General features: G+C 39.5%; 2 protein-coding genes across 2 annotated transcripts; one reads left to right on the forward strand and one right to left on the reverse strand.

The window, feature by feature from the left end:
• Window positions 1–20: 20 nt before the first annotated feature.
• acod1 (aconitate decarboxylase 1) lies at window positions 21–4750 on the reverse strand. The gene is made up of 6 exons (XM_058622529.1): window positions 4716–4750; window positions 4525–4613; window positions 4184–4345; window positions 3336–3425; window positions 3030–3229; window positions 21–2260 (listed from the first exon to the last, which is right to left on the reverse strand). Exons 2-6 carry the CDS (start codon window positions 4534–4536, stop codon window positions 1309–1311), a joined length of 1416 nt encoding a protein of 471 aa, XP_058478512.1. The 5' UTR covers window positions 4537–4613; window positions 4716–4750; the 3' UTR covers window positions 21–1308.
• Window positions 4751–6928: 2178 nt separating this feature from the next.
• kctd12.1 (potassium channel tetramerisation domain containing 12.1) lies at window positions 6929–10650 on the forward strand. The gene has a single exon (XM_058654462.1). It carries the CDS (start codon window positions 7262–7264, stop codon window positions 8138–8140), a length of 879 nt encoding a protein of 292 aa, XP_058510445.1. The 5' UTR covers window positions 6929–7261; the 3' UTR covers window positions 8141–10650.
• Window positions 10651–11838: the final 1188 nt, after the last annotated feature.

Raw genomic sequence — 11838 nt, forward strand, 5'->3', positions numbered from 1 at the left:
ATTCTCTCAGATCCAGAAATGTTTATTTACAGAAAAAGGCAAACAGACTGTGCTTGACTTAAAAAAAACCCACAACATCAGTATAATCTATTAGTAGTCAGTTATCTGTCTAAATCCTTTAAAACAACAACACATACAGATGATGAATCAATTATCAATATAGTTGGTGATTAAATTAGTAATCAATTAATCATTGATTAATCATTGCAGTCCTATTTGCAAGTCTTAAACCCCTATGTATTGCACCACATTAATGTCAGTTTCACACCTATTAACTACATGTGAATTTACTGAACTGTTGCATAGTGTGCTAGGAAAAAAAATACATATACATTACATCTTCTTTCCTTCCCCAAGGGAGTAACATCAGTAAATGGGGTCCACAGGAGCCCATATCTGTGTATATTCCATCTACTTATCTTGTAATCTAAACACTTAACACCAATTTATTCATTTCCGTTGCCTCAGTGATCCACTCTGTCAGATATGGTACATTTCACGCAATACAGCTCTTCTTAATAACATTTTTTGTAACTTAACATAATGAGAGAAAAATGTTTTTAAAGCGACTGTAAAGCGGATGCAGAATTTCTCCTCTTCTAACATTATATATATTTCAGAAAATAGTGGCTGGGAACATGTGAAAAAGGGACTGCAGCTGTAGAGTGTTAATTAATAAGTTAATTATAAAGTAAAGACTGTCTCTGTAGTTTTCAGTTTAGGATTATTTAGGCATGTGTAAAACACCAGAGCCATAGGTTGCATAACTCTTCCTCAAATGCTGTAACAGAAAAACACACAGAAAAGCTCTGCCACTTAATTCAAAATCCCTAAAGATGAGGAAATAAAGTAGAGAAGAAGAACAGGAGGACCAGCAGACACCTGTTGTCAGGCTGCAGTACCACTGATAGAATAGGGGGGAGACAGAGAGCAGGGCTGGAGCTAAACCAGCTCTGTGTTAATGTAGAGTCCTTTGTCCTTAAACTGCCACCAAATGGTGAAAATGTTGCTTCTCTGTTTGTTAAACAAGTGGTTTGTTATCGGATTGATGAACAGTGACGTTTAGCTGCTTTGTGTTTAAAGCATTTCAGTGTATTTGTGTGTGTGTTCAAGGTATTTTACACGATTGGTAAACTTAATTTTTTAAAACATTTAAATTTGGTAAGTTGGTCAGTGTTGCATTTTCCTGTGGGGTGAAGACATACTTATCTTTTTACACAGATACTTTAAGTTTGGTCACAGTACCCTGCTGAAACCATGCATGGGAAAGAACTTCTTACGGCCTTATACAATCATCGACTTGCTCCTTCAAATGTTTCTTATTCTGTATAACTGCTGATGTGGAGTACTCGTCATCCTCAAATATGCATTCAGAATCGAGCATTCACCCACTTTTTCAATGTTATCTATCACATCAATGACTCCTTCCACTCCCTCTGTACTCAACACTGAGGAAGCATTAACACTGAACTTATCCACCAGGTCTTTGTGACTCAGGGGCTTCCTCCAGTGGCCGTAAAAGGTATCACACCTGGCTGTGACAACCCCCTGATGTGTTTCGATCTCAATGTCACAGTACATCTTGTCAAAGCTGGGGTGGTTGTCCTCAGGTGTCTCCAATGTCACTTTGGACAGGAGCTCCCTCAGAGCAGGACGCTTCAATTGAGCCTCGCTGAAGGAATCCACTGTAACCTTGTTGTCCAAAAGTGCAGAGCAGGCATTGAACTGAAATGAGTGCCTGGCCTGGTGCTCTGTGTCTGGTAAAGGGCAATTGATGTACTTGGACGGAGGTACTCGTAGTGTGATGTGCCGGATCTGGCAGAGGTCAAAGTTTGCGGCTGTTTTTTCAAGCTTCCTGCGGGCTGCCAAAGCAGCATCCACAACCCAGTGCATCCCCAAATGAGCAGGGATGCTCTTGACAGCCACATTCTGATCTTCCAGAATCCATTTAAAGCCACTGGAAGAAGAATCTGCAAATTCGGAGGGACTATAATCTTTGTAGTAAACCCCAAACCCGCAGTCCAGGATGGCTGGATTCCCCTCCAGACCGATGTGGGCCAGCTGAGCAGCCTCCAGGCCTCTGCGAGCTGCATTTCCTATGTGGAGAGGTTTGGTTTGTGTGGCTGCGTTGGCTAAGGGAGCCCCAGCAGAGGAGGCAGCGATCGCCAGAGCATGAGTGCACTGTGTGGGGGACAGACCCAGGAGCTTTGCTGAGGCTGCAGCACTGCCCATCACCCCAACTACACTGGGAGGGTGGAATCTGAGGATGAGGAAGGGGAAGAAAGACTGGAATATCAGGATACATTCATATTCAACTATTCATGTTTAGGGTCATGATGGGAACATTTAGTGGAGCAGTGTGTAAGGCATAGATTAGATGAAATTATTTCTATTTGGCAGATATAACATATAAAATAATTATAATTATAGGCCTTTACATTTACATTAGGAGCTCTATTGATAGAGCCATATTAGACCACTATGATTTTAATGGAAAAATTTATTCAGCTGCCCTATGCAACATCACCAATAACTGTTGTCTTAAGATGAGGTACTCTTTTATGGCTCCACCATTGGTAAATATGCAGAGTTGTCACCAGATACATTGGCTGAATACCTCACAGCCTTTATAGAAGTTTACAATAACAAGTGCATAAAATGAAGCTGGGATTTATTTCTCTTGGAAACGGCTGATATATATGTGTGTGTGTCAGAATAAGGTTTTAATCAGAATCATAATACCTACAGAAATGTGAATACAGAAATAGCAGTAAAATTCACCCAGTATCATTATGCCAAAGGACGATAACACCGTAGGTAAAAGAATAGACTGAATATATATGATAAAAACTGCCTCATATGAATCCATGTTCCACAGAACTGGTAGGAGTTGATGTGGATCTACTTTAATGCTTGAGGAGGTTTGCAAATTGGTTTACCATAATTTTATTTATTTTACTAATGTATTCGTTTATTTCCTCTGCAGTCATTTTGTGCTGCAGAACAGGTAACATTTGCAAATGTCTCACCTTTCAGGGATGTTGTATGCTTCTGTGGAGAATCTCATGAGTCTGCCCTGCACCTCGATACCAATGTTAAAGGCCAACAGCAGGTCTAGACCAGAAGGCCGGCTGGGGAGCGTCTCCGCCAGGGCCAGTACTGCAGGAAGCACAGCCCCCGAGGGATGAGTGGCGGGGTGCCATGTGTCGTCAAAGTCCATGGAGTGAACCTGTGACAGTGTGACAGAATCAGTGATCAAACAGCACCACACAATGTTTTCTGTCTAAAAATGACAGATTGTGAAGTGTATTGTGCTTTTATTTGACCAAACTTACAGCGATGCCATTGACAAATGCAGCAAATTGAGGAGGCAGAGTTAAGTCTGATTGACCCCACACACTGCTCCTCTCCTCTGATGTGAAAAACTGCAACCAGACAAAAGGATATTTGATTATTGAAAAACAGTTAACAACATTAAGCATTTGTGTGCAGTTAAATAGAGATGTGAAGGCAACAAATATCCTGCAACTCAAATTTGATGTTCACACTGTGTATAAGTATGTGCATCAGTCTATGGGGTGAAATTGTGGAAGTTAGGAGCTGGAGTTTAAACAGAGTACAAATATGGAGCTGGATGTGTATTACTGTATTTATTGTTGGTATAGTTCATGTTAATAGGCAATTTGAAAATGGGGCAGGAACAAAAAAGTTATATGTGAAAGTAAGTAAATATTAAAAATGTTATATATATTTAACCCTTAGAAAACAGAACATTTTGGCTGCTTTTTCCATCACAATGTTTACACGTACAGTATATACAGAGGCTATAAGAATGTGCAATAGAGAGTGTCTAATATCCTTTTTTCAGTACAACCTCGGCAATCTGATGGAAAAAAGAATTCATTTTCACCAACTATCTAAACACACTTGAGATAAACGTACTTACAATGTTTAAATAATGCGATAATAATTAATCATAACTTTGACACAACAAACATAAGAAGACGTGTTTGTTTTGTTCAGCAAACACAGACAGCTTCTGGCCAAATACGCACATCACAAGTATAGAGGGAAGTAAGAAGAACTTCAATGGACAGCATACAGAAGTTGACAACTTGAAGTTTTTTTTTTTTTTTTTTTTAACAATACTGTAGCTCCACCTTTGTTTAACAGTGCACTGTACCTGGCTGTGCTTGAGAGCCTTTTTAAAGACATCTGTCCTGGTTCCTATTAACCCGACACCCAGTGTGTCCATAATCATCCTTTTACTTCTGGTTATCACGCTGTCTGTCAGCTGGGCAGTGCTGAGTGAATGAACAGCAGTTCCAAAGCTCTCTGTAATACCCTGGTGAGATACAAAAACAGTACCAGTTAGAGTTAGACCAAAACTCAGGACACAAGCATACCCAGAGACCATATACCAAACTATGCTGCAGTTATGTCTTTGACAAAATTAAATTTTAATATTAAAAATGATACATATGTAACGATAACAAAAACAAACAAAAAAAACCCCAGCATTACCTTGCGTAGCATTGTTGAAGCTCTGTTAACCTCAAGGTTGTGATGTTGTTAATGTGAGCACTGACACTGATGCTACCTGAAAGTATCACCTGTCACAAATTAAAAAAAGGGTTATTATACCTATTCAAACCACACCCCTAATGAGTGTGTGTGTTTTTCCTTCGTTATAAGAAATAAGAAAGTTTACCTACCTTTTCCTAAGATTTCTGCACTTCAACAACGTTTTCAAGTGACAAAATATCCAAGAACAGAGGCACTTATAAGAGGCAGACCAACAAAATTACCAAACTGTGGAAAACCCACAACAATGAGAAGTGGTAACTTTCACAATGACTGGACATCGCCTTTGATTCTTTTGCCCCAACGTCTTGGTTGACAGTTCATGTGCAAATGTTCAGAATATCTTGGTTTCTTTTTATTAAAAAAGACCTGCAGACATTTAACTTCAAATAACAAATAAGTGGGGTTGACTTGGGGTTATTCAAATAGAATCAACCTGTATGCTCTTCATAAAATCACAAAATGAAATAGCAATCTTAACAGTGATCCACTGCAGTATTAGCATAATGACATACATGACGATCTTATGGATAAATCAGATGACCTAAAGAAATACTGTCTTACACAATCAGTTAGTTCTTGAAATTACAGATTATGGAAATTCAGCTCTCTGTTGGGAAGTTGTGAACAGGGAAATGACACAAGTCTCTAGAAATCCCTCCATGACAATCACAAGACAAACAAGTGTCTGACATCAAGCAGCTGGGAAATGATTGTGATTGTACCAACCATCACGTTTGACCTCGGCCGTAATGTTACAAAACACTAACTCCACCACATGTCATGTTAAAAGCATGCTCCAATGAATGGATTACAAATGATGTATTTATAGTTTGATAGTATTCAAGCTCAAGATTTGTATACTCGCAATCATCGAACAAAGCAGATAATTAAAAACAAGTCAAGCTTTACCTGTTTATTAAATTATAATTAATTTTAATTTCACTTATTTCTCTGCTCGCTGCCAGTCTTGATGTCAAGCTTACTGCCTGTTTTAAATTAACTAAAAAATACATAGCACCAGATATTATTCATTTACTTTACTCTTAAATGCAATTTTCTTTTTCCACATTTAATCAAGTCACACCTTTAGTTGATCTGCTTTAATACAGTTTTAAAATAAGTTTAAGTTTTAAAAACATGATGTTTGTGTGCACGTTTAAAAATGGGGGGTGGAATCACATCAGATGTATTTTCCATTCAATTTTGAGGTTCTTTTTTTTTCATCCCTACTTACTGTACATGTTCCAGTAACTTTAATAAATGCTGTCATTTCATGATATGTTTCCTTTCTCTTTGAAATCATTTAGTTTCAGATTTTATTTTCCACATGCACATGCTTAGGTGTCAACATACAAATCAATATTTGATATGTATCCATTTTTTTTTAAAAAAATGTTTATTGTCGAAGCCATATGTCAAGTTCATTTAATAAAATACAGGCAGTATCCACTGTGTGATGTATTTTTGAGGGTTAACACTACAGCTCCCTCTCTCTCTCTAATAAGATGCTGCCTGCATTTCCTACTGGAGTGCAATGGGTGTCACTCTTTCCATATTTTTCTTCAATTTCCTGATTTCAAAGCAGAGTTAATTCTGAATTCTGGTTATGACACAGGGCTTGAAAAAGAAAGAAAAACCCTAACATTAGAGTTCTTTGATGAATTAAAAATAATATATCCATATCTATGTCTGTCTGTCTATCTTTTTGCTTATGCATATAAGGAATAAACATTCTTTTTTTATTATAATTACAGGTATATCTCTAGCCCTTTCACCCCTCTGCACTCACTGGATTGCTCAGTCTTAACATGTTTTTGATCACAGAGCGAGTGAATCCTTGCCTCCAGTTGATTCTATGTGCTTGAAAAACACATAAAATGAATGATACATTTGCTTTGTCATCTTCAAAAAAGTTGGGGTATCAAAGAGAAAAAAATCTGCAAGTAAAGCTGGAAAGTGAGAAAAGAAGATTACAGTTATAGTTTTGTTTTTAGAAAGACAGATAGGCTATTTGCAAACCTTCATTGGTGCTTCATTGAAAGCTGACCAGCTGAACCCCTGCCTTGAAGACTGCTAGTCCACCAATAATAAACTTTGAACATTTGGCAATAATATGTGTAGCCTTGTGTGCATGTGTCCCCAGTATCAAATTTCGTACATGGAGATCAACATTCCCAGAGGCACCCCTGTAGGTGGAAGGTCACATCACATCCAATTTTTTTAAAATTGGCAGAACAGATACATTATTGAACAATAGAACAGAAAATAAATATAAAGACAATATACATTTATTGTAATTGTTCCAAAAATCAAAGAACAAAAATCTATATATCGGCTTAGTTTCACATAGACTGCACAGCATCATATTTTGCACTGATTTTGAGCAATACATGTAATAATCAAGACAAACCTACATCATGATTGGCAGAAACATCAGTTTCTATAATTCAAAAATGGTCATGAATCAGTTTGATGTGCTTCTGAATGCAACACTAACACACACGCAGGATACTACAGTGCATGGCACAACACCAGTCTAGTAACTGAACAGTTAACCCAGCATGCACGCGCACTCTCTCGCGCGGCAAGCCCAGGCTTCATAAACAAGCCGCCGTCACTTTGTTGCTCAGTGTTGCCTCTGATTCCACCGCATCAGTGCAGCGGCTCTCACACGATGGCACTGGCTGATGCGGAGCGCGCTGTGTCCAGCTGCGGCGGCGGAGACTCATTGTCCTGCTCCCCGTTCTCAGAAATCATCGAGCTGAACGTCGGCGGACAGGTTTATGTCACCAGGTACACAACTCTCGTCGCCGTGCCAGACTCGCTCCTGTGGAACATGTTCACCAAAAAGTCGCCAAAGGACTTGGCGAGAGACAGCAAAGGGCGCTTCTTCTTGGACAGAGACGGCTTCTTGTTCCGCTACATCCTAGATTATCTCCGGGACCTGAACCTGGTCCTCCCGGACTACTTCCCTGAGAAGAGCCGCCTGCAGAGGGAGGCTGACTTCTTCCAGCTGCGGGACCTCGCCAAACGCCTTAGCCCGCGGGTGAGTAAAGATAATTCACTCAGCGAAGAGATCATCCAGAGTGACACAGAGGAAGGTGCGCAGCAGTGCGGCACCTCCGTCTGTATGGAGACTTTGCGCGCAATGTCGGTCAGCGGTGCCATGCGCTCTCCATCGCTGGACTCCAGAAAGTCTGGCTACATCACGATAGGATACCGCGGCTCCTACACCATTGGAAGAGACATCCAGACCGATGCCAAATTCAGGAGGGTGGCGCGCATCACCGTGTGCGGGAAGACGTCTCTGGCCAAAGAGGTGTTTGGGGACACGCTGAACGAGAGCAGGGACCCGGACAGACCGCCGGAGAGATACACATCCCGCTACTACCTCAAGTATAATTTTCTAGAGCAGGCATTTGACAAGCTGACAGAGGTGGGCTTCCACATGGTGGCCTGCAGCTCCACAGGCACCTGCGCCTACACCAGCAATGATCCAAACGAGGACAAAATCTGGACAAGCTACACCGAATATGTCTTCTGTCGGGACTAATAACTGCAGCATTCACGTGATCATGTTGATGTAAATAGAAGGGAATGTCTAAATTAGTGTTGCGTTTGGTGTGTTGAATGGCAATGTTTGGCAAAAGCAAATTCCATTCCCATTCTACTTAAAATCAAACCAAGCAGCAGAGTTACCTCTGAGGTTAACCAGGGACAAAAATACCAAAAAATAAAAAATACATTTAATACACTTTAATGACACAGACACTCAAACGAGTATATGTTAAGATAATGCAATTTGAATTATAAATGGAATAGCACATCATTTGAGATGATACACTCATCCGAAGCCCTAACAGCACTCAAGGGAATTAAATCAACTTAAACTGAAGTTGCCATGTTATAAAAAGATAAATTCAGATAACATGTTTCTTTTGATTGAACTTTAGAGTGTTACCTAAATCAAGCTATTTTTTCTTTCCACTTTGTCAACCATTTTCTTGTTTCAGTGCACCATCTTTATTTCATGTCAGCGTTACTTGACAAAAGTGCTGTGTGAAGTGAGCGGCGTCCGAGGACTGGCGAGCAGACAATTCAGTGTCATTTTAATCTTGCTTGATCCCGTTTTGCCACCTTTTTGTATCATGTAATTGTCTCTTACAGCAGACCTATCGCTGACATAATCGCTGTAAGTGTATACGTGCTTGCCTGGTAGAGTTGTATCTGTTAAACTTGCTCAGATGAAAATAAAATCTTCTACTCTGTTATTCTCAGCACTTTGCCAACCATCTTATCTTCTTCTCAACCAGTGTAGTCTACTTGATACATATGTGCCCACTACAGAAGGGCCAGGATTTCTATATAACAATTAAAAATGTGCAAATAAAAGGTGGATATGTTGGTAGGATATTGCGCTGGTGGTCTGGCAACCCATGCTGCCTTGAGTGTGTGTATCTTTTTTGTATACATGTATGTTCATGGTATTTTTCTATATCTTGGTGGAGAGCGTTAGTTGTTAGCACCCTTATTGGGAAACCCATGCAGGCACAGCACAGTGATCAACTTTATCTTCACCCCTGTTGATTATTCAACCAGCTAAGCACCACCTTGCCAGGGCCAGTAGTCCTTATGAATACTAAAACCTGGTCCTAATGAGGCAGAAACTCAAAGTGAATCAAAGTGAGACACTCAATACAAAAAAAGAGTAGAAATAACTAGAAATAATAGAGGCCGAGTCGAAATAAGAATGGCAGTGACCAACGTCTCACAAAGTTCTTGATTGACTTATGTACTTTTCCACTTCACAAAGTATTTTTTCCCTGTGATTACATCACACAAGAAAAACCTTCCACCTAAGAGCTCGGTTTGCATGTAAATATTGCAGAAGGATCCGTAGCCGCCGCTTCCATTTCTGTCGCACGAAATTCAGTCGCATGCTGTGTGGATGCAAATAGTGCAGCTGTGCACACATGATGTCATTATCATTTGAAGTGTAAATAATAAAAGGGTCCAGCTGCACACAAATAGGAGGTTTCAATCTGACAGGTCCTGTGGGTGAATGCAGAGATGATTGTGCATCAGACGATGCAGGAGCAGAATTATTTGTGTATACAGCCAGTCCTGGATTACGTGTTTCGCTTTCAAACAGACACGAAGAGGTTACCTTACATTTAGAGCCATGGGAGGAATTATAAAACAACAGGGGCTTATAGACCAGAAGCAGTGATGTATCATTTGTGAAGGTCAGGGGACATTTTCCCACAGCGAAGATCTAAGGGTTTCAATGTTAGATGCACAGACATTTCAGGTGGCAGGGGCTCAAGTGAAAATGAGGGCCCCCCTTGCAGTTATTAATTGAAAAAAAATCTGGTTATCTACTTACATATTTCTTTATTTCACAAACCATACTCTCATGAAGGCCTATGAGATTCTATAAAACTACTGTGAAAAATACAGCTGTCTTGCAAAAACTAATTAAACCTTTGGGCATTAATACATACTAATACATACTAAGTTTGGGCAGTCCATGGTAATTGGAAAGGTTGCTGGTTTGAGTCTCCACCCGGTCAAGCCCCGAGCAAGGAAACCATTCCCCATTGTTAATTGCACTCTCAATTATCTCCAGTGGGTTTACGTCAGGAAAGACATCCAGTTTAAAATCTATGGGCCATGTAACAAAATACAATATATAATTGGATAAATAAATAGAAATGTTTTTGAAAAGGGACCACCACTATTTGTGGTTCATGTCCAAGGTGTCCATGTGGTGAATACCGTTTCCTTCCCATCCGGGGGACACCTGATGTTAGGACAGAAAATGAATCTTTAAAACAGTGACCTGTCAATAATTCGGACACATCACAGTAAGCAAGCCAATGATGGCTGAATTCCATTTAGCTGCTCCAGTTCACCGGGACACCTGAAGACAACAGAGTCGTCATAAATGTGTTATTTACTCTGATGCTTTTTCTCACAAAGACTGTGAGTGACAGCGTAAATAAGTTCATTCAAGGTTTATGCATACAGCAAGTTTCAAACAGGCTAAAAATACTAGTATAAGTAAGTATATAGTTTCAGGATTAAAAAAAAACCCCAAATACTTGGTAACTCTAAATTGGTCCTTTTGGTTGCATGTATTTCCTGGCAGCTCAGCTTCTTCTGTGGCATCTCAAAAAAGAAGCATCACGTTGCAAAAGAGGCAACAGATGACACAGACAGACTTGGAACACATGTGTCTGTAAGTCAATATTTTTACATTTAAATCAATCAATCATTGAAATTATTAATAAATCTTAGGTGAAACAATCAGACATCAACATCAACATGTTTGATTGTCAAATTAATGATGTTGTGATTTAGATTTGAGTAATGTCAATCCTCGCTTAGTCCATTTCAAATAGCCGCAAATGTCTTTGATGTTTTTGTTTTTCATGTAAATGTTGAAACACATCAAACACTAATATTTGCTAGCCTGTTGTTGTTTGCATCAGCCTTCTCGTTGGATCAAATGCAGGAAAAACACCCTGGACTGAGTTACCAGTTGGTCACAGATGTGCCAGCCTAACAATGACTGTCTCACACCCACATTTACACCCGGCGAGTGCAGTGTGTCTCCACAACACCTCTGCTGTGGGGGAGGAAACACATTTAGAACATGTGCAGCAAAGGTTTACAATCATTGCTGAACAAATCATGCAACCTTGTTCAAACAGAAATGATTACATTTCTGCCATTTAATAGACGGCAGGATTTTCAGCGTCCTTGGAGATGCTCATAGTCTGTAATTTCAATTAAATGATAAGATATTACAGAGTAGTTACGTGAGTGAGTAATGTCAGTTTTACTATAGTCTCACACAGTGTACATGTATTTCTAACTCGCATTTAGCAACTCTTGCATTAGCCAAGTTGCTCGTGCTTATTGACTAAGCACAAGTATCCTTGCAAACATATACAGTAACATGCACTTGCGTTACAGTTTCTCTTTCTAAAGGTAACACATTCAAAAGGCAAAAGAAAAAATAGTCCTGTGATTTTATAGTGACCTTGACCTTCCAACACTGAACTCTAATAAGGTCATCTATGAGTAAGTGAATGTTTGTACGAAAAGAAGAAGAAAAAAAATAATCCCACAAGATCAAATAGAGGTTTTCTGTGTTTACCCTTTGACCATCAAATCCTAATTAGTTTAAAAGTGAGTCCAAGTATAAATAAGTGTGACAAATTTGAAAGGATTTCTTAGAGGTGC

This window comes from Solea solea, chromosome 2 (assembly GCF_958295425.1).
Source record: "Solea solea chromosome 2, fSolSol10.1, whole genome shotgun sequence".
NCBI lineage: Eukaryota > Metazoa > Chordata > Actinopteri > Pleuronectiformes > Soleidae > Solea > Solea solea.